General features: G+C 41.6%; 1 protein-coding gene across 6 annotated transcripts in view; it reads right to left on the bottom strand.

Moving 5' to 3' along the window:
* The window catches only part of LOC130198442 (E3 ubiquitin-protein ligase MARCHF6-like), a 50,927-nt gene that overhangs the window by 19,661 nt on the left and 8,662 nt on the right, over window positions 1-22,604 (bottom strand). For 3 of the 6 annotated variants that reach the window (XR_008832627.1, XM_056421604.1, XM_056421602.1), the window contains exons 11-25: window positions 20,670-20,728; window positions 20,490-20,570; window positions 20,171-20,239; window positions 19,405-19,479; window positions 19,036-19,170; window positions 18,803-18,922; window positions 16,156-16,256; window positions 15,884-16,021; window positions 13,998-14,190; window positions 13,823-13,892; window positions 13,539-13,720; window positions 13,326-13,460; window positions 12,919-13,008; window positions 11,031-11,163; window positions 10,311-10,446 (exon numbers count right to left, since the gene is read on the bottom strand). Coding sequence is in view for 5 of the 6 variants with exons in the window: in XM_056421604.1 (XP_056277579.1) it covers window positions 10,311-10,446; window positions 11,031-11,163; window positions 12,919-13,008; window positions 13,326-13,460; window positions 13,539-13,720; window positions 13,823-13,892; window positions 13,998-14,190; window positions 15,884-16,021; window positions 16,156-16,256; window positions 18,803-18,922; window positions 19,036-19,170; window positions 19,405-19,479; window positions 20,171-20,239; window positions 20,490-20,570; window positions 20,670-20,728 (1,717 nt within the window). In the remaining variant the exon portion in view is untranslated. The other 3 variants (XM_056421606.1, XM_056421605.1, XM_056421607.1) reach the window with 3 other exon arrangements.

Here is a 22,604-nt window from a genome sequence, read left to right on the forward strand (position 1 = left end):
ACTCTTGTACATTATGTCTTAGTAATATAAAAGAAAATATGTGTATGAGTGTAGTTCTCTGGCTCTTTAGCTCTTTGTGATCCTCAATGTTCTGGAGAAATATGAATTGATTTGTTAGTCTCTGGTGTTCAGCCCTCAGGACGTCCAGACCCGGAGGAGGAGACCTCATCTGAGACTTCACCAGAGACCTCACCAGAGTTACTGGAGGCTTCCAAGAATTTGGTAAGTGTCATACAAGTAGTTATTTTATACAAGTGTTACACCTGTGGAACACGTGTGTTACACGTGTTACACGTGTTACACGTGTGTTACACCTGTGGAACACGTGTGTTACACGTGTGTTACACGTGTTACACGTGTGTTACACGTGTTACACCTGTGGAACACGTGTGTTACACCTGTGGAACACGTGTTACACGTGTGTTACACCTGTGGAACACGTGTGTTACACGTGTGTTACACCTGGAATAATTATTTTCTAAGTCGTTTAAGATAATCCTTATGAAGAATGATAATTTTTTGAAGAAAAAGATTCATTTAATTTGTTTAAACTCCTAATTTCACTGCAGTTAATTCATCTTTGTTTCAGTCCACTGTGGTGTCCCATCTTCATCCAAGCCCTTCGTACAGTAATAACTCATTTGAAAAGCAATGAGCCTATCAAATGAGTAAATGGAGAATAATAAAATTTGGCGAAGCTTGAGAAGCTAATTGTCTGCAGTCTGGTAAAAAGCAAAGAGATGGAGAGCATACTAAACAGATTGGCACATGACCGACAGATGCATAACAGACATGTTGTCACTCGGATCCTTTTATACCTTTGTTGAAACCATGTCAGAAATATCACACCTCAGCGTACGTTTAATTTTGTCTTCCCTCTTCCACCTATTTACACATATTTCTTGCTCGCTCCTTATACGACCCACTTTTGTACGTCAGAAATTCAATTAAATCAATTTAAAGTATCATGTCTGTGCTATAGAGCACGGGCAGCACGGTGGCTCAGTGGTTAGCACTGTCGCCTCACAGCAAGAAGGCCCTGGGTTCGAATCCCGGTCGTCCCGGTCATTCCAGGTCCTTTCTGTGTGGAGTTTGCATGTTCTCCTCGTGTCTGCGTGGGTTTACTCCGGGTACTCCGGTTTCCCCCACCATCATAAAAACATGCACCGCAGCCTCACCCCGGTTCGTATGGATGTGAATGAATTTTGGTGGTGGTCGGAGGGGCCGTAGGCGCAGATTGGCTGCCACGCTTCCGTCAATCTGCCCCAGGGCAGCTGTGGCTACTGATGCAGCTTACCACCACTGGTATGACTGTGTGTGTATGAATACTGGACTCTGAACTGTAAAGCGACTTCGAGTGTCTTGAGAAGCGCTATATAAAATAAATGATTATTATTATTATAGATGTTTGGTAGGACTTCTGGGCACAAGCTGTATGTGACAGTGAATCAACAATGTCGCACAGAATTGATCATACTGATATTGATCTCGCAAATTCCATTCAAGTGGATTGGAAGGTCGTTCATAATACCTGGGCGTGGTCGTGACCTCTATTGGAACTAATCATCAATGATTTTGTCAGAGCTCATGTAAAAATAAATACTCTCCCCAAATGTATTGAATACTTCGCCATTGTTATTAATTATTTGATTTGTCTACAACTATCGATAAAAAAGCCGTTTCAATTGCAAAAAGAAACCCCCGAACTAAAAACGACTGCTTAATTAAATAATTAAGTCATGAATACAGTATTATGAGGTCAAGTCTTTATTGTAAAATGAGAACTGAGAACTTCTATTGACTTATATTGTTAAATACAATTAAAAATGACATGTAATGTAAAAATAAAGATGACTGGGCCTGTAGCGTGCCAGCTCTCTCTTTCTGGGGCCATTGAATGAAATGATCAACCTGCCTGGATGCAAACCTCATGCTGTTCTTCCTTTCCTGGTGCACTGTGCTTCTCTTCCCTTCCTATTCTATTGAATATAGAATAGAATATACACTTTTATTAATCCCCAAGGGGAAATTAGTTCTCTGCATTTAACCCATCCTTAGTTATTAAGGAGCAGTGGGCTGCGGTGAAGCGCCCGGGAAGCAACTGGGGGTTCAGTGCCTTGCTCAAGGACACTTCGACTCGCAACTAATGGGGAGAGCGGGGATCGAACCCACAACCCTGCGGTTGCAGGACGGCCCTCTTACCCCACTGAGCTAAAGCCGCCCCATGCTAAATCTGTTTTAAAACAGTCCCTTATAATCTGAACTCAAATATGACAGCATTTTGTATGGCATGGAAATTCTCTCCTTGCTCCTCTGTGTGCAAACCATCATTTCCATCCCTCTCTATTAGATAACCTCTTTGAATTATGGACTGGATAATGGAATTATAAAAATGAAAGATTGTCATATTAATGGCACATTTCCCTCTTTTGAATTACTGTGGCATGAATGTAATCTGCCAAAAACCTTCTTTCGATTTCTGCATTTTCATAACTGTATTAGATCCAATATGACGATCGTTCCTCGTGCACCTGACAGCACCCAGATTCGGAGTCTTTGTTCTCTGTTAATCCTTCGACTAGGGCAGTAATATCAAACATCTATAACTTCTAATCATTTAGATGTACCCCTTCATGTTCTGAAATCCACTTGGGAGGAGGACATGGCCATTGGCTGAACACAGAAGAGCAGCTAATAGGTGCAGAGAAGGGCATATACAGGACTGTCTCAGAAAATTAGAATATTGTGATAAAGTTCTTTATTTTCTGTAATGCAATTAAAAAAACAAATGTCATGCATTCTGGATTCATTACAAATCAACTGAAATATTGCAAGCCTTTTATTCTCTTAATATTGCTGATTATGGCTTACAGCTTAAGAAAACTCTAAAATCCTATCTCATAAAATTTTAATATTTCCTCAGACCAAGTAAAAAAAAAAGATTTATAACAGCTGAGTGTTTGTCAAGGCTCAGGAAACCCTTGCAGGTGTTTCGAGTTAATTAGACAATTCAAGTGATTTGTTTAATACCCTACTAGTATACTTTTCCATGATATTCTAATATTTAGAGATAGGATATTTGAGTTTTCTTAAGCTGTAAGCCATAATCAGCAATAAATCAGAATAAAAGGCTTGCAATATTTCAGTTGATTTGTAATGAATCCAGAATGCATGACATTTTTGTTTTTTTAATTGCATTACAGAAAATAAAGAACTTCATCACAATATTCTAATTTTCTGAGACAGTCCTGTATATATATATGCATATCAGGGATGGCCTTACACAGTTCAGGATGCTCCATTGTCTCTTAATTGTTATTGATCAAAGATGTTGTTCAACGATTCAAACTAGAAAAACTCAATCAGTTTACAAGGTTCCATTGAGATTTTCCATAACATCCTTTATTGATTGTGGAGTGACTTGACAAAAAAGATCCTATTATTTTTTTACTACAACAAAGCAAGACCTTATGTCAGACGGTAATAATTACCATGAATAGCAGCTCTGTATTTGATGAATATTTATACTGTACAGGACTGTCTCAGAAAATTAGAATATTGTGATAAAGTTCTTTATTTTCTGTAATGCAATTAAAAAAACAAAAATGTCATGCATTCTGGATTCATTACAAATCAACTGAAATATTGCAAGCCTTTTATTCTTTTAATATTGCTGATTATGGCTTACAGCTTAAGAAAACTCTAAAATCCTATCTCATAAAATTTTAATATTTCCTCAGACCAAGTAAAAAAAAAGATTTATAACAGCTGAGTGTTTGTCAAGGCTCAGGAAACCCTTGCAGGTGTTTCGAGTTAATTAGACAATTCAAGTGATTTGTTTAATACCCTACTAGTATACTTTTTCATGATATTCTAATATTTAGAGATAGGATATTTGAGTTTTCTTAAGCTGTAAGCCATAATCAGCAATAAATCAGAATAAAAGGCTTGCAATATTTCAGTTGATTTGTAATGAATCCAGAATGCATGACATTTTTGTTTTTTTAATTGCATTACAGAAAATAAAGAACTTCATCACAATATTCTAATTTTCTGAGACAGTCCTGTATATATATATATGCATATCAGGGATGGCCTTACACAGTTCAGGATGCTCCATTGTCTCTTAATTGTTATTGATCAAAGATGTTGTTCAACGATTCAAACTAGAAAAACTCAATCAGTTTACAAGGTTCCATTGAGATTTTCCATAACATCCTTTATTGATTGTGGAGTGACTTGACAAAAAAGATCCTATTATTTTTTTACTACAACAAAGCAAGACCTTATGTCAGACGGTAATAATTACCATGAATAGCAGCTCTGTATTTGATGAATATTTATACTGTACAGGACTGTCTCAGAAAATTAGAATATTGTGATAAAGTTCTTTATTTTCTGTAATGCAATTAAAAAAACAAAATGTCATGCATTCTGGATTCATTACAAATCAACTGAAATATTGCAAGCCTTTTATTCTTTTAATATTGCTGATTATGGCTTACAGCTTAAGAAAACTCTAAAATCCTATCTCATAAAATTTTAATATTTCCTCAGACCAAGTAAAAAAAGATTTATAACAGCTGAGTGTTTGTCAAGGCTCAGGAAACCCTTGCAGGTGTTTCGAGTTAATTAGACAATTCAAGTGATTTGTTTAATACCCTACTAGTATACTTTTTCATGATATTCTAATATTTAGAGATAGGATATTTGAGTTTTCTTAAGCTGTAAGCCATAATCAGCAATAAATCAGAATAAAAGGCTTGCAATATTTCAGTTGATTTGTAATGAATCCAGAATGCATGACATTTTTGTTTTTTTAATTGCATTACAGAAAATAAAGAACTTCATCACAATATTCTAATTTTCTGAGACAGTCCTGTATATACATTTCATATTGTCCTTTTTGTCCTATATTGTGGATGAGTAAATTATTTAATGTTTTTTGTAATACCTTATATAATTAGTTTGCAGTGTTAAGTATTTATACGATAACTAAAATACAAAAAGAGGTAAAGAGAAGAAAAAGTGAAGAGTGAGCATGATGAAGAGGCAGATAAAGAAGGAGATGCCAGATGTAATACAGACTATTTATATCCAGGCAGCCGGGCCGGCCCCAGTAAATGACAGGCAACAAATGCAGACAGAGCCGTGGACCCCTGAGACCTGATATAATATATTATGTATTATTAATAATTCAAATAGCTATCCATCTCGTTACACATTCTGCTTGCATCAGGCCTCTCACATTCATTATCATATCAGTTAACACGATTTAATGCAAATGGCTCCACCCAGAAGGAGTACTTACATATCAATTACTGACAGATCGTTGCGCACGACAAGACTTATGATGGTAACACTGCAGAATTAAATTGCACCGGAGAGGAAGTGTGTGAATGAGAATGGCAGGAATGGATGAGAGATGAGGACGGAACATGAGGAAGGGGAATTCAATGTTTTGTCCCCCTGAAGGCCCTTCATGAGCCTGTGTAAGAGTGTGTGCATATGAGTGTGTCTGTGTGTGTGAGTATGTGTGTCTCTGCCTGTGTGTGTGTGTACGTATGTGAGTATCTATGTGTTTCTATCAGTGTGTGTGTATGTGAAACTATGTATTAGTTTGCATGCATGTCAGTGGAAGTTGAAGGGTAAATCATGTTTTATTAACAATTCCCAAATTATTTCGCAGATTTTTCCAGATACCTGCTCTTTTTGTTTGATGAGAAGGAAACATGCCTGTAAATAGCGTCATGAAGGGTTTATTGTTTTGAGTTGTTTGACTGTTTAGCATTTTCCTTATTGATTTTGATGTATGCCTTTTATATTGTATTGTTTGAATGAATATAGACGTTTTATACTACTTCCGCTTAACCCTTGTGTTGCCTTCGGGTCATTTTGACCCGATTCAATATTTAACCCTCCTGTCGCCTTCGGGTCAATTTGACCCGATTCAATGTTTAATGTCTGTGTTCTTTCGGGAGTCAACAAACAAACATAAAGTACCTCACACTTAAACTTGGAAAACAATATTAATTCTAATAATTTTCTGGAGATTTTAATAGCTGGGGTCATATTGACCTCAAGGGTAAAATATGTTAGTAAATATAAAGGTAACAGGAGGGTGAAACATTGAATCGGGTCAAATTGACCCGAAGGCAACACAAGGGTTAAGTTGACATGTTGAACAAGTTGTGGCGAATTTGATAATCAGGAATTTTCAGAGTAAATTTCAGTAATCCAATATACCAAAAGTAAAATTTTGCATTATCACCATTACTGGAAATGTCAAAGAGAAACATTGGAACCATATCAAATCCGATAGTTTTCAAGTAAAATATCTCTGCTGCAAATTCAGTGGCGTTAAAATGTCAACATTATTCTTCAGTTGTGTTTGCCCTCAGCCCATCTCTAGAACTTAGAGCAAGGTAAAAATCTGTATTTGTTATTTTATGCCCAGATCTGAGTAGCCTGCTGTGCCACAGAGTATACAGTATGTTTCACTTCGCTTTTAGTATTTTACAATAGGGCAGGAAAAGAAATCAAACTCTCCCAGACACAGCATCAATCTCTTCGGAGATCAAGGAGGGATGAATCGCCGGCACTTAGGCCATGATTTGCTCGCCACAAAAAGGTTTATCCTCTTTGTGCTCGCGAAAAATTAAGCACATAGTAGACACATCGTCTTTAGACTGACAGGAGAAGTCTTGTTTCAGCCGCATGTGTTCGTTCATATTGTGCACTGTTCAGACTGCCTTGGCAGGAAGGTAATTGGATTAAGCAGAAATAACCCAACATCCTGTTTCCAAGAGCTGCTCTTTCCAGAGGTTCAGGATATTATCTCAGAACTGTTGCTGTAAACCTTTTATTAATTAATTAGGTTTGTTCTTTCAGACTGTAGCCATATACTTTTAGTCCAATAAATATAGATGAAAGTGATAATTTTCCCACCTGCTATACAGATAAATAAAATAAATAACATAACTTTGACAATTTTTAACATACGATACCGACTTTTATTGGTTGTTTTATTACTTTTTTTTAACATACTATGCTGATGTATGAATTTAATATGAATGTGTCTCTTTTTAGATATAACTTTTTTTTTAAGACATACTCTGACCTTTTCCTTACTTTAGAGGAAAAACCCAGATGACTATTACTTTTGTCAATAAACTATACTCATATTTTTTAGGACTTTCTTTTTCATACAATACTGTCTATTCTATTACTTTATTTGACATATTACAATTTTTTTTAACCATACCGTCCTATGACCTTTGCATGCCCTTTTAAACATACTATACTGACTTTTTTTAAATAACATGCTATGGCTTTTTGATGACCTTTTCAGGAACTATGACTTTTTAATAATAATAAAATTCCACAACATACTATACTGTGACTAATTATAAACTACCCGATGACCTTTAAAAAATGTATTACTTTCTGTCGACAAGTTATACGTTTTATTACTTAAATTGATAAACTCTACTTTGACGTTCTAAGACATCAGACAGTAACATATGCTTGAGGGTAATATTGTCTGCAGTGAGGAAGAAACGGCACAATGATCCGGTCATTTCAACTATTTATTATTGTAACCAACAATTAACGGACATGAGTATATAGCTTTATGTTACAGTCCATGCTACTGCCTTTTTTGCACATATAAAAATAGAAATAGTTTGTTTCTAAAAATTCAAGATCAAAATTTGAAATGTCCAGCTCAGTTTAAGAAGATCATTTAAAGGTCACTTTCTAGCATCATATTCATATATATTGAGAGCATTCCACACAGCAGCACTACATTAACGTAAATCACAATCCATATCAATAACAAAAATGTTTTTTATAGCCAAACTCCTCAAATTCATCCTGTGAAACTCCTTGTGCAGTCACAAAAGTGAAATACTGACATCTTTCAATCTTTTTTGGGAGAGAAATTAAATGGGTGTGGTAAAATGTGCACATTAAAACATTTGCATGAGAATTTTTTTAATTTTTACGGTTTTGTCTCGTTTCCTCAACAAAAAACAAACACACATTTTGTCGGAAAACAATCGCAGCGTTCACATCTTACTCTACTCCCACCAACATACTGAAATTGCTTGGCAGCGAGTGGTGGCCCCATTCCCAACTCTGCTAATCATGTCATTTTGATTATTAAATAGAGATGATGCATGGCCTGCTGTGTGCGCGTGACGTAAAAACTTCAAAATCGGAAACATCATGCCCGTTCATACTGGGCATGTGCATACGTGTGCGACACACTGCTAAATTGTGAATAAATTAATCTGTTGAAAGAGGCGTGGCTAAATCAGTTAAATTTCATGTTAACGGAGGTCGCATTGAGCTACATCGTGATGTGTTCAAGGGCCATTGAGTAAAACAACAAGTTTGGTCAGAGCTCAAATATAAAGTTACCCTGATGTAAAATGTAATCTTGAGTTTTTGACGATGAAGCTGTTTGGAGATTTATTCACAGCAATGTAAAATTGATATTAAAGGGAATTATGAGGTTATATAACACTAAAAGAAGGAATGCCACCGCAGACAACCGATTTCCAAGTGAGATGAGCTTATGAGTAACATTCCATTTCCTGTCATAGTTCACCCGATTGAAATCAGTGTTGTGATGTTATTTAGCGGTTGTCTCCTCACAGGTGACAGAATGCAGACAGGTAAGAGTCTGAACAGCTATTTAGTAGCATGACTATATATATTTATTTTATTCTCTCAGAATAAATATTTCTGGAAGAGCAGTGTGCCAGGCACATTCTGAAAGGTTCCGAGGTTGTAGTTTCCAGTTGAAATATTCCTGACCCAGTTTTGAAATGCACAGGAAAACATTTTAAGAAAGAAAACTTGTCACGTGTTGTTTACAGATTATCAAAGATGCATCTACATCTTTACTTCCCCGCCCCCCAAAAAAAGAAAAAACTCAGAACGAACAGCTCACTCGAACAATCAATCATAAAAAACATGTAAAATAAAAATAGTAGAAAAAAAAAAATACAAATCACATTGCTACGACATGTCCTTTCTCACCGATCAGCTCCACTTGAGGCGCCATGCGAGTCCCAGTGAGAGACGCTCGGGGTATAGCGAGACAATACTGCACGACAAACATTCAGAAGGGAAGCACAATCTGAGGTAAAAGCTATGCTCAACCGTCCTGACTTCAAATAATAATATAATTACAACTTAAAATGTCAGCTGCTTTGAGGACACACAAAAAATGGAAAATGGACTAACAGTTAGCAACTTTATGGTTCCGCTGAGTTTCAACTGGGCCGACTCTTTTTGCAGTTCGGCTGGCAACCTTGGACTATTTTTCTTCACTCTTCGACGTCCTACTAGGCCACTGTCAAAAAGTTTAGAGGTTGCCGTTTGAAGCTGGTATCTGGCAGACAAAGCACGGAGAGAACCCCCCCAAAAGACTAAAAAGGGCCTACGAGGAGGTTGACATCCTCCTGCCTGTCTTGCGTTCATAGTTCACAAGTCGCTGTCCAACCAGATATCTGGAGGAGAAACGGGGAAAGACAGATGTTTGCAAATCATTTTTAACATTTTATTGAAGACAATTTATGTTGAGATTTTAGTGATCAATTTCAGTTTAAATGTTGATTTCCTTTAAAAAATCTGGATGTGTGAGATATGAACTCTTCCCTCACAGCTCAACAGCTCCCTGACCAATTAGCTAGCCCGAGCACATCGAAAGGTCAGCGTTAAAGTACTAAGGCCCGCCTCTTCCATGATTTAATTAGCTGCCTGGGCCAAAGTGTGGCCTAGCACTGAGAAGCTGAGCATTTCATCCTTTTAGGCAAATCTTAAAAACACAATAAGCGCCCACGGAAAACAATGTTTTGCAGGCTTAAGCTCAGTTTGATTTTGGAAAATTTAGACCCACGGTCAAGAGGATATATTGCTTGACAACATGCAGTTCTAACAACTTAACACATCCCATAGACAAAGGCACATTCAGCCCGTAGACCCCGTCACCCACTTTAAATGTGACGGTTCTACCCGCTTTTCCTCATGTCGCACCCTACGAAAAACAATTAACTAACTCAAATAAATAAATCCCATCCTACATGTGGATGCTGTTTTTCTCCAAGAGATATTCTATTCATTACATTTCTAGGGAACAGAAAACCCTATATCGCAATTAAGGCATCTACATAGTGGATGCTATGAAAACTATTTTTGAGAGTGCATTTTTGACTAATTGCTCTGCCATATCACACAGCCCTCTCCTCCTTGGAGTAAAACACTGCCCCCTTGTGTTCCTTCACACTCGCTCTACTGACTTGTCGTTCTTGATGTGTTCGTAGAGACGTTTGAACTGTCGGATCTGGAAGAACAGGATGGAAAGCAGCATGACCACCATCAGCAGGAAGGGATAGATCCTCCTTTCCACCAGCGTTTGCATCTCTGGCTGCACACCTGTGAGGGGAGGGGTTTAGGGAGGGGGAGAGAGTGATGTGTCTTATCTCTGGTGACCGATGGACTTCAGAGTTGGGGTAAGAAAGTAAATGAAAGACTAAAAAAAATCTATTGCACTTTGGCTAAAGTTTCGCTTTCTTACTCATCCGCTATTCATCTGGAAATCTTTTTTTCTGGAAGTTAAATGCGAACATGTGGTGTTTAAATGTCAATCTTGAATTTTTACTTCAAATCACAACTTGATGAAACTCAAAGCAAACACTTCACAGAGTATATAAAGATTGTCTGAATTTCGTGTTTTAAGTACCGAACTCTGGACGTCCCAATTACCATCTTTCTGGTGGAGTTTTCCATTGGCGAGGGAAAAGGGAGGGAGGAGTTTTATCTCGTGTGCTGTGTAAAATGCTCGAAATCGATAACGTTGCTATGATTTTTGTTATTACAGAGAAAGACAATTACAGAGGAAAATCCAATCCAATGTGGATATTAATATATCATGTAAAAAAAGGGGGAATGAAAAGGAAAGAAAGCACCTATGACCCCATTCATCCTCAATTCGGACACAGCGGCATGCATGGACTCACCCAGCAGTGGCGTGATGCCTTTACAGATGGTATAGGGCACACTGAGGGACAGCAGTAGGACACAGATGACGGGAGCGGCCAGCCCCCGCACGATAAAGTGGAGGTCAATGTTTCGGATGCCGTTAGCATACACCTGCGGGATTTTTTAAAATTGTTTTACTTTCTTTGACAACATCTACATCCGTTCTTTTGAATATGAGTCAATATAAAAAAAGGCTTTTGTACACCTTCATTACGAAGTGGACAAAATACATTGGGTACGGAAAGTTTTCAGACTCCTTTAAAATGCTAATTTTTTCATTGCAGCCATTTGTAAAATCAAAAAAGTTCATCTTATTACTACTCAGCGCACCATCTTGAAAGAAAAAAACAGAAATGTAGAAATGTTTGCTAAATTATTAAAAAAGAAAAACTAAAATATCACATGTTCATAAGTATTCAGACCCTTTGTCCAGTATTGAGTAGATCAACCATTTGACCTAGTACAGCCATGAGTCTTCTTGGGAATAATGTTTTTGACACCTGGATTTGGGGATCCTCCGCCATTCATCCTTGCAGATCCTCGACAGTTGCGTCAGGTTGGATGGTGAACGTTGGTGGACAGACATTTTCAGGTCTCTCCAGAGATGCTCAATTGGGTTTAGGTCAGGGCTCTGGCTGGGCCAGTCAAGAACGGTCACAGAGTTGATACAAAGCCACTCCTTTGTTATTTTAGCTGTGTGCTTAGGGTCATTGTTTTGTTGGAAGGTGAACCTTCGGCCCAGTCTGAGGTCCAGAGCACTCTGGTAGAGGTTTTCTTCCAGGATATCTCTGTACTTGGCCACATTCATCTTTCCTTCAATTGCAACCAGTCGTCCTGTCCCTGCAGCTGAAAAACACCCCCATAGCATGATGCTGCCACCACCATGTTTCACTGTTGCGATTGTATTGGGCAGGTGATGATCAGTGGCTGGTTTTCTCCACACATACCGCTTAGAATTAAAGCCAAAAACTTAAATCTTCGTCTCATCAGACCAGAGAATCTCATTTCTCATAGTCTGGAAGTCCTTCATGTGTTTTTTGGCAAACTCTATGCAGGCTTTCATATGTCTTGCACTGAAGAGAGGCTTCCGTCGGGCCACTCTGCCATAAAGCCCCGACTGGTGGAGGTCTGCAGTGATAGTTGACTTTGTGGAACTTTCTCCCTACTGCATCTCTGGAGCTCAGACACCTGGGTCTTTGGGTTCTTCTTTACCTTTCTCACCAAGGCTCTTCTCCCACCATGGCTCAGTTTGGCTGGATGCCAGGCCTAGGAAGAGTTGTCGTCCCAAACTTCTTCCATTTAAGAATTATGGAGGCCACTGTGCTCATAGGAACCGTGAGTGCTGCAGAAATTATTTTGTAACCTTGGCCAGATCTGTGGCTTGCCACAATTCGACCTCATGATTCTCATTTGCTCTGGCATGCACTGTGAGCTGTAAGGTCTTATATAGGCAGGTGTATGTCTTTCCTTATCAGGTCCAATCAGTATATTTTAACACAGCTAGACTCCAATGAAGGAGTAGACTCATCTCAAGGAGGATCAGAAGAAATGGACAGCATGTGAGTGAAATATGAGCAAAGGGTCTGAATACTTATGACCATGTGATATTTCAGTTTCTTTTTTAATACATTTTCAAAAATTTCAAGATAGGGTGCTGAGTGCATTAATGAGAAGTAAAATGAACTTTTTAGATTTTAGCAAATGGCTATTAAACAAAGAGTGAACGATGTAAGGGTGTCTGAATACTTTCCATACCCATTGCATCTTCCACTGTACTTTGGTTCAAGTGAAGAAAGATTTCTCATCTTTACAGTGATTTGTTTTTTGTTCTTGATGACATGAAAGCTAGAAAGATGTGCGACTGACCTGCTCGATGACGGTTTTGAGCCACCATTGGGGGCCCATCAGTGTGATGGCAGCAATGATTTTAGCATGGAGCACGCCCAGGGCCCAGTCCTGACACACGCACACACACAATTATTATTTCTTTTAATTAATATTTCCTACAAGCTGCTTCGAGCAAGTGACAGGAGGAAGTGATGCGGGGGCAGCGGACCCAGCAGGCTGACCCAGACTTCCCTCTCACCCGACTGGCTATCTACTCCAATATCTATTTTTTTTTTCTGTAAAAACAGAAATATACATTTGAACAGAACTGTGCTGAAGACATCCCTAAGCTCTCCTCCAGTCCATAATAGTCAGCAGTAAAACTTGAAGTGACACGATGCTGATAAAATTGTGTCATTATTCTGTGGTTCACATGCATGTCCTACCTGCCAGGGATAGAAGAGAGGTGTCTGGTCTAGTTGGACTCTGAGAGGAGCCACGATGACCAGTTCAAACAGCAGACCCAACAGCAGAGGAATCACCCCGGCCAAGAGCACGGCCACCACAATGGTTTTCAGGATCTGTTTGTAGGCAGACATCACATCAAAATGCAAACAATAGCCACATATTTTGGGGTTTTGTTTGAAATGACGCATTACCATGAGGGTCCACTCATGGACTTTGACCATGATGATGGTCCATCCCTGTGGCATCCAGGACAGCATCACGGTGGCGCCTCGAATGGACAGCCAGCAGATGTACAGGCCACTGGCCGCCGTGTACAGCTCGTGAACCACGGCGCTGCCCATCCAGAAAGACATCAGCCAGCGGCCCGCACACACTGGGAGAGAGGGAGACGGGTATGGTGTGGAGGTGCAAATAATGACTTGAGGGAAGGCAAGCGGCAACAGTAAGATGCAGAAAGTTTGAGGCCACAACTTACCCGGCAGGGTGAGGCAGATCAGACTTGCCAGTAACAGCGTCACACACATAAAGGCAACCAGTAGAATGATCTTAACAACCAAAAAGAACGTCAAAATGTTATCGTAAAAACACACAGGCTCCAACAGTGGCAGAATATAAACGACTGTATGACAAGAATGACAACTGCGGGTCACCTTAAGGGGGAAGTTAATCGGCCGGTGGTACGACTGGAAGCCCACGGGCCCGCCCTGCTGCAGAATGGCCTGGTGGGCGGCGTGAAGCCCCTCCCCCAATCCAGGGATCCTGTTGTGACGACGGCCGGGAGGGTTGTCGTTCGGTTGGTGGTCCTCGTCTTCATGGTCCCCCAACAGGTAGGAGTGAAGGTCGCTGTGGGGGAAGCCATTGGTGAGGAACAACCTTGAACACAGCATGTCGTATGAAGAGGTCCTTTTTCTGTGACCCACACCGTTTCATCAGTTACACGAGATGAAGATAGTCTTAAAGCAGGGTAGTTTTGGTGCCATTGAGCACAAATTCCATAACCTTTCAAGCATATTGCAATTCAAGTGGCCTGAGAGAAAGCTTGACTTCTGCAACTCCTCTTGGCTTTTTTTCTTCTTTTTAGGCTTAAGAAAGTCTCATGCCTGACACCAGATTTTGGCCGTTTCAAAGGGGGAATATCCTGGAGTAAAAGTTGCCAGTCCAGCATTGGCAACAACTGTTTTCACTGAAAAGCGACCCGATATTATATATCTGACAATATTGGAATGATGCTGAGGGTTTAGCCCTCTGCTTATGGCTGGGTGCGTTCACACCAAAAGCGAAGCGATTTTTTTCGCGCGACCGAATCCCATGAAAAGTCAACGTACAGAGGCTGCGATAGACGCAATATTTTTCCGGGCGGCGCGTTTTGAGCGACACGATGTGGGCGACGCGTTTACAGCGGCACTATTTCCGCCCCTAGTTGAAATATTTAAATTTTGAGGCGGTAATCTCGCAACTCGGGCCAATCAGCTCTTGAGTTGCTTCACGCGTCATTGCTGTCCCGCCGTTGTGGAATCAGAACAAGACGGACAATAATGTTATGAACACAATGACAGCGTTTAGATGTTCCGCTCTCGTAGCGCTGGAAGCGGAAGTCTTTCAGACGTAACAGTAACTTCATCGGTGAACGTGACCGAGCTGTTTGAGCCTAGGGGTGATGTCATGAACCCAAACACGAGGGTGTTAGTGTGTGGGATGTCCACAACAAATATAAAGCAGAACTAGTGGTTAGTTATTCCGTGGTGGATGAAGGAAATGATAACGGTCTTTACGGAGACGAGACACGGAGATAAGCCCCGCCCCTCGCGGAGCGTCTCGACGCTTATGGCGCGAACACGGCAAACGGTCGAGCGAGTAAACTCACGCGTTTTGGGCGACGCGAAAAATCGCATCGCTTTTGGTGTGAATGCACCTTAAGCCTCATGGCCAAGCTGAATACAACTGTCCCTTTCCCTCAATCTCTCCAGTTTGTATTATGTATCCCGCTGCTTTTCTTGCCGAGGTGCCGCCACCCCAATTCCTTCAGGTGTGACCCATGGGCTATCGTGACCATAACAACTCAAGGTTAAGACCTTCACCTTAACCATCCGTCTCCCAGCGCTGTCGGCTTGTTCTTATAGAAAGTGCAGTGTGATTCCTAATAACGACTCTTATGTAGCCTTTAGCTAGAGTTCGCCGCCGCGGCCTCGAATCACAGTATGTCATCTCAAAGGTCTTTAGAGACCCACGAGGTAGTAAAAACTAATGTATGTTAACTATTTTAAATGAATGTACTAGTACTCATACAGGTTACTGTATCAAGCATGTACATGTACTCGAGAGGAGAACTGCAAGGTGAGGATTGTATTAACACAATCTGGCATTATTGCAAACTACCTAGCTGGGGTACCACTGAAAATTACTATTGAATTTTTGCCCATTAATGACAAATGTTTTTTTATTTTTTTCATTCCATTGTACCATTTTACATTCAAAGTTGCAATATATGTGTATATATGTTTTTGTGTGTGTGTGCGTGCGTGTGTCTCGAGCATACAGCATGTATCCAGCTGTGAACGTCCATGCGTGCACAAGGCCCTTCAGCCACTGGCGAGTGTGACCCTGCTCCAGCAAAGCTGGCAGGACGACCTGAAGCAGCAGCAGCTCCAGCGATAGCTCGCTTACGGGGGCGTCGCTGCAGAAACAACGACATAAAGCAAACAACTATACTGTCAATGTGAGGAGGAGGAGCAGCAGCTCTGGGTCGCACGCCCGTGTTGAGAATCTTCATCTTTGAGACACTGAGCGACAGATGATAATTCGTTGTACCTGTAAAGCATGACGTTGTAGGGCAGGAAGGTTGGAAAGAGCAGTTTGATGATTCTGATAGGAAGCCAGAGCATCAGTAGAACTATGGAGCCAAACACCACCTGAAAAAAAAAAAAGACCTGTAAAGTATCACTGTACCGTCACACAGTAGTATAGAAAGTTACAATACGTTTTGGGTCATGACCTATTGCCATTCCGTCTTTCACAATGTGTCCATTCCCCATGCCCTGTCATGACCACGGTGTCGTGTCCCTCAGGACGATCCAGGTGTTTTATCTAAAAGGTTACATCACTCAGGGGGATTCTACATCTCTGCTGTATTCACAGGTCCGATGTGTACTGAAGATGCATCACATCTAAAATCGCAAAAGCCCTTCTTGTTGTTAACCTCAATAAACTTCATTCAACACTTTCGATTAAAGCTGCTCCGATCAGCATTTTTGGGGCCGATCAACGATTACCAATCACCAAAATCCTGATCGGCCGATTGCTGATCACTGCCGATCACAGAATGGCAGGGGAATGGTAATCTTTTATCTATAGTCTAGCAGAGTTCGTTTTCTTTAAAAGGCTGCCACTATCAACCATCGGTTAGTCTGTTTCATGTCAACACTCAACAGTATATAGTATAGATATTAGTTCATGTAGTGTTTTAATCATTCACTGGTTCATTATTATTATTGTTTACATCATTTAGTCATTCTGCTATTTCAAATGGTTACCGTTGTTAACGGGTAGATGGAATGTTCACCGTAACGCAGCACGGAGTTAAAGGGACAGATCCACCTTCATGATACAGCCGTAATATATTCATATTCGTTGTCTGTATGTCTTGTTTTTAATCATTTCTGTAGAAACCACGGTCATCAGTCATTCATATTCATCCTACCAATTCATGTCTTGCGAGTGTGTGTGTGGAAAATAAATACCGTCGTACCGTGGATCCAGTTAGGTTAGCAGGCGACGGAATCCTTTTTCCTCCACAACAGATAGAGGTTGTTCGTCGAGGCAAATTAACTCCATAATTTTTTGCGTGATTTCTTTCCACTTCTTAATGTCCCTGCTGTATGGTTCACGTACCTTAAAGGCATCACTTACAGTAGGCTGACTGAGGGATGGGGATGATAGTGACGTTAGCTTTGGCTTGTTTATTTTCTCATACTCCGCATATTGAGTTGTATGGCGTGTTCTAAGATGCCTAATCATGTGTGTGGTGTTAAAATGGCTTCGCCGGCTTCCACCCCGAAGGATTTCAGAACGACAAACATTACAAATGGCAAATGTGATGTCTTTGTCAGACACTGAACAAAATTCCAGACGGGAGAAGTCAATTTGCTTGCCACTGCCAAGCTCCGCTCTGTTGTTCTTTTGCGCAAAGTCGCGCAATTAATTTACGTCACGTGATCGGCTTTTTTGATTGGCGCTTTTGGCCGATCGCCGATCAAGCCATTTTTACCAATATCGGCCGATCATGATCGGCGGCCGATCAATCGGAGAATCACTACTTTCGATAAATCTTTTCACATTGAAATTGGCCTGACTGATCATTTTGCACTTTGACAAGTTTATGCTTTAACTTATTATTATGAAGTAAATGACACGTTAGCATCAGTGTTTAGCTTGGTTCCCGATAAGCCTCACTATGCAATTCTGCCTGTGACCGGGTACAATCAAATGTAGAGTCCATGTATGGCACATATGCACGTCAAACTAACGCAACCACAACAGGAGGAGAACAGTGCTTTTGTTTTCCCTGACAGCTATCGGAAGCTATCCCATAAATGATTATTTAGGGGATAGACGTCCTGTTTTCCCCGGACATGTCCTGTTTTTGAGACCTAAAAAATGCGTCCGGCAGGGATTCCAAAAACGTCCGGGATTTTGCTTCGTCGGATATTTGTGTTTCTCTGGGTTTTCACAAACTAGTATTTACCCCTTACAAGTTTTGGAAATGGTATCTCCCTTCTTGCGCGAGCTCTGACGGTATAGAGAACAGTCATTGGTCGACCGATCTCAGGGTTGCCAGATACATGATAATTATCCTCCAAATACGACCATTTTGAGCCTTTGGTACGATACTTCACCATCTCCAATCTGGCAACACTGAGCACCTTGACGCCTCCACTAGTTGCATTGTTGTTTGTGCGGTATGCTATAAACTACTACCAGCGCCGCCGCTCCCATAACGCGCACTACGCGCTGTGCGTAGGGCACCAAGTCCTGAGGGGGCTCCACAAAATAGGCAACTAAAAAATCCTCATAGTTCTAATAATTATAATGCCGATATTTCAGTCTAGACATATTAGACACCTTTTAGGCATGTATATCACACCCCCCCCCCCCCCCCCCCGAGACGAAGTGTCCTCTTTTTTACAAACTCAAATCTGGTCACCCTAGATTATTGGATTTGTAATATCATTGTGTTATTAATCAAGATTAGGGGGATGGGGAAAACTCAACCAGGCAAAGTTGATAATGGATCAATTGCCGCTTCAAGTATGTTTTATTCTTTTCTCTTAAAGTCTGCAATGTTTTCATAAATGTCTTTGACTTCATAAGTATTTAAAGTAAACAGAAACCTGGGCATTGATATGCCACAGAAGGTTTTGGTTTGGGATGAAACAGAGGAGGAGGGGACTTGACTGACCACAGAGAGTATGAACCTCCGCAGGTGTCTGTAGATGGGCAGGTGGATCATCTCTTGGACTGGGTTGAAGTCGGGGTCGTTCAGATTCCTCAAGAACCACAGCACGCCAGGCCGGAGCACCTGCAACCACAGAAACACGCACCACATTTTTTAAAAGACTGCAGGTTGGGCGTGTGAGCTTCTGCACAAGTTGCAAAAAAGATTTTTTGGAGCGGTCAAAGTCCTGCACTGACCTCTCGGAGGAGAAGGATGAAGGAGGCAAAGTAGAAGACGTAGACCATGCCAACCAGCCAGTGGAGGAACATGGTGGTGCCGGGTGCCGAGTCAAAACTCTGCTGCCTGTCTTTCAGAGTTGCATCAAACATCTCCTGCAACCAACAAATGACGTACATTATTGTTTGTGTGTGTGTGTGTTTTAATTAAAAAAATTAATAAAAAAATGTTAAAATGTGTCCAATAAATGTAATATATAAATTTAAAAAATTAATATAAAAAGATTCTCAAAGTGAATCCAATTGTCATCCTGATTGCATTTAATTTGCTTGGTATGTGACGATATCAACAGGATCAAATGAGGGTTTCATTTCCATTGACAGTCTTACCAGCGAGCAAATGTCGAGCCACCAACCACAAATCAGCGGAAACACGCCTATCTCCATGACAACCAGCAGGGACACCTAAGACATGTCAAATAAATAATAAAAGTGCAATTTCTTTTTACCCCCAATTTGTTCCTGTACACATAATGTACCTAATCATATAAGCTGCGTTCACACCAAAAGCGTTGAGAATTTTTCGCGCTGGTAGATCCCATGCAAAGTCAATGTACAGATGGGTTTGACGCGAATTGCGCGGCGCGAAGAATGTGCCTCTTTCGCCTCAAGTTGAAATATTTCAACTTTGGCAAAAAATTTGCCCGACTCCCAATTGCGAAAGCCAATCTAACTGCTGCTGCTGCTCTAGTAGCGCTGGAAGAGACAGTCATTCATACGTCGTCAGTGAAAGTCTCTGAGCTGTGTGAGCCTACAGGTGATGTTATGTATTAATATATATAGATATATATATATACATATATGATATTAATGTTATGAACCCAAACACAAGGGAGTAAGATGTTCCGATGTTTGTGGGATGTCCTTCAAGTATGAAGCAGAACTTGTGGTTATTTCTTCCGTGGTGGATAAAGGAAATGATAACTGTTTCCACGGAGTAAAGCCACTGAGATAAGCCCCCTCTCAGGTGCAAATGAAAAGAGTAAAGCGAAAAGCCACAAATAGTCAAGCGAGTAAACTCACGCAAGTAAATCGTTGCAAATATTTGCAGCATCAGACTAAAAAGCGAAACAGAATTTTTGCATCACTAATTCACCTTCACAACAATGTAGCAGATGCCCAAGAGGCGTCTGGACCGCTGGAACTTCACCAATGAAGCAAACGCCTAGCAGGAGACGCGGTTAGGGACCAACAACACAATGTGAGAGAAATCACATCAAGTCTGTATTTTGAGCATCATAATTAACTCTCGGACCGAAGATGGACCGCTGACCTGACATTTAGCGTTTCTCTATGACAACAAACATTGAGTAAAGGGTGGATTCGCTAGAAACAGCCATAATCAGCAACTAGGAGTGTGAGACTTGCTATTGGTCACTTCATGCACAACACAATGTGTTGTATAAAGAGGATACATGGCAGACTATGAGAGCTGCAGCCAGGAGGATGTAACCCAGTATGGTGGTGACAAGGCCATCAAAGTGTGACGCTTTGACCTGCAACAACATATAATATCATCATCATCATCATTGGAGAATTCCCATCACTGCGTGTACAAACTAAATAGTAGTGAATATTGTAACCCATGTACTTACATATTCTTCAAAGCCCAGTCCAACCACGGAGAAATGGCCAATGTGATACGGGCAGAAAGCTGGAAAGGAAAAACATGGCGGAGGTTAGAATCTGTAGTTCAGCATGATGGACAATAGTACACCAAAGGCTTGAATCCTAATGACAGCATGTACAGTTGTATGGTTGCTAGGCACTGCACGAGTGGCTGCCTTTCACAGCAGCTCCCACACACTTCAAGCTTTTCTTAAAATATTTTATTATTTATTATTATTATTTTGCTCTGTTGCTACTTTTTTTCCCCCCTCCTGATTATCGGAGTAATCCGTGCACTATGACAGCTAGACACTTCAAGCTTGTCATGGTCTCTCTGCTGTTTTTGTCTATTTTCACCACCATATCTGGGGACCCAGCATGCAGCCATGGACACCATGTTGTTTACTCAAGGGACCAACTGGTGGCTTTTCGGGACACGGCGGTGCTGCTGCCTGATGTAAGCTGCGGAGAAGGAAACAGGGATGCCGTGCAGGGGTGAAACGTCGGGCCAGGAGAAGACGTTTTAAACCTGTCCTGCCCTCCATCATCATGGATCATCAAGGTCTCTCGTCAACAAGATGGGCGAGCTGACGGCAGTGACCCGGCATCAGAGAGAGTACCGGAGCGTAGCCTCATGGTGTTCACGGAGACTTGGCTCACGGAGTTCACTCCGTGCACACACGCTGCACTCGATGGGTTCCGCATCATACGGGCGGACGGGACAACGGAGAGCGGTAAGAGGAAGGGAGGAGGCCTAGCAGTGTTTGTGAATGATAGATGGTGTAACTCTGGGCACATCACTGTTAAGGAGCAGACCTGCACAACGGACACTGTTAGCTATTGGCATGAGGCCGAACTATCTACCAAGGGATTTCTCGCACGTTATTGTGATAGCTGCGTATGTCCCGCCCTCTGCTAACGCTGAAGCGGCCTTGACGTCATCCACTCAGCGACAAGAAGGCTGTTGAAACGACACCCCAATGCCCTCCTCCTTCTCTCTGGGGACTTCAATCATGCCTCTCCGTCCTCCACTCTGCCCACCTTCACCCAGTATGCCCCATCAGAGGCAATAAGACACTGGATCTCCTTATGCCAACACCAAGGAGGTATATTAATCATCACCTCTCCCTCCCCTGGGCAGATCTGACCACAACCTGGTGCACCTTCTGCCTGTGTACACCACTCTTGCACAGAAGCAGCCAGCTGTGACCCGCACAGTTAGACGATGGTCCGAGGGAGCCGAGGAGGCTCTAAGGCAGGGCTATTCAACTTCAGTAGCAAGTGGGCCGAATAAGAAAATCACGGGGGGTGTGAGGGCCGCACAGAATATTGATCAAATCAGCACCTGATGCTCACCTGTGCGAGCATTACAGCTGAGCGTTGCGCGCGCCGGCATCAAACCGAGAAGAGTTGTTGACGGGGGGGGGGGTGCTAGTGAGAGTCGCGCGCGAGCCGAGAAGGATTGTTGACGGGGAGGGGGGGGGGGGGGGGGAGTGAAACTCGATGGCTCTGGGTTAGATGTCTCAATGTATAAAAGAGGCGTGTCCGTCAGTTTTATTTTTTCTTACCAAGCTATAGTGATTTGCAGGCAGTCTTGCGGGCTAGAGTTAAACTCAAACGGGCTGCATGCGGCCCACGGGCCGCTAGTTGAATAGACCTGCTCTAAGGGACTGTTCCGAGTCTACTGTGTGGGAGGTATTCAGTGACGGCCCCTGGTGAGCTCATCCCTGGACCCACTTCAGTTCGCCTACCAACCTGGCATCGGTGTGGATGACGCCGTCATCTTCCTGCTGCAGTGATGGCTCTCTCACCTGGAAAAGGCTGGAAGCACTGAGAGTCATATTCTTCGACTTCTCCAGTGCCTTCATCACCATCCAGCCTTTGCTTCTGAGGGACAAGCTGGAGCAGACCGGGGTGGACCA

This window comes from Pseudoliparis swirei, chromosome 8, assembly GCF_029220125.1.
Source record: "Pseudoliparis swirei isolate HS2019 ecotype Mariana Trench chromosome 8, NWPU_hadal_v1, whole genome shotgun sequence".
In the NCBI taxonomy this organism is placed as follows: Eukaryota; Metazoa; Chordata; class Actinopteri; order Perciformes; family Liparidae; genus Pseudoliparis; species Pseudoliparis swirei.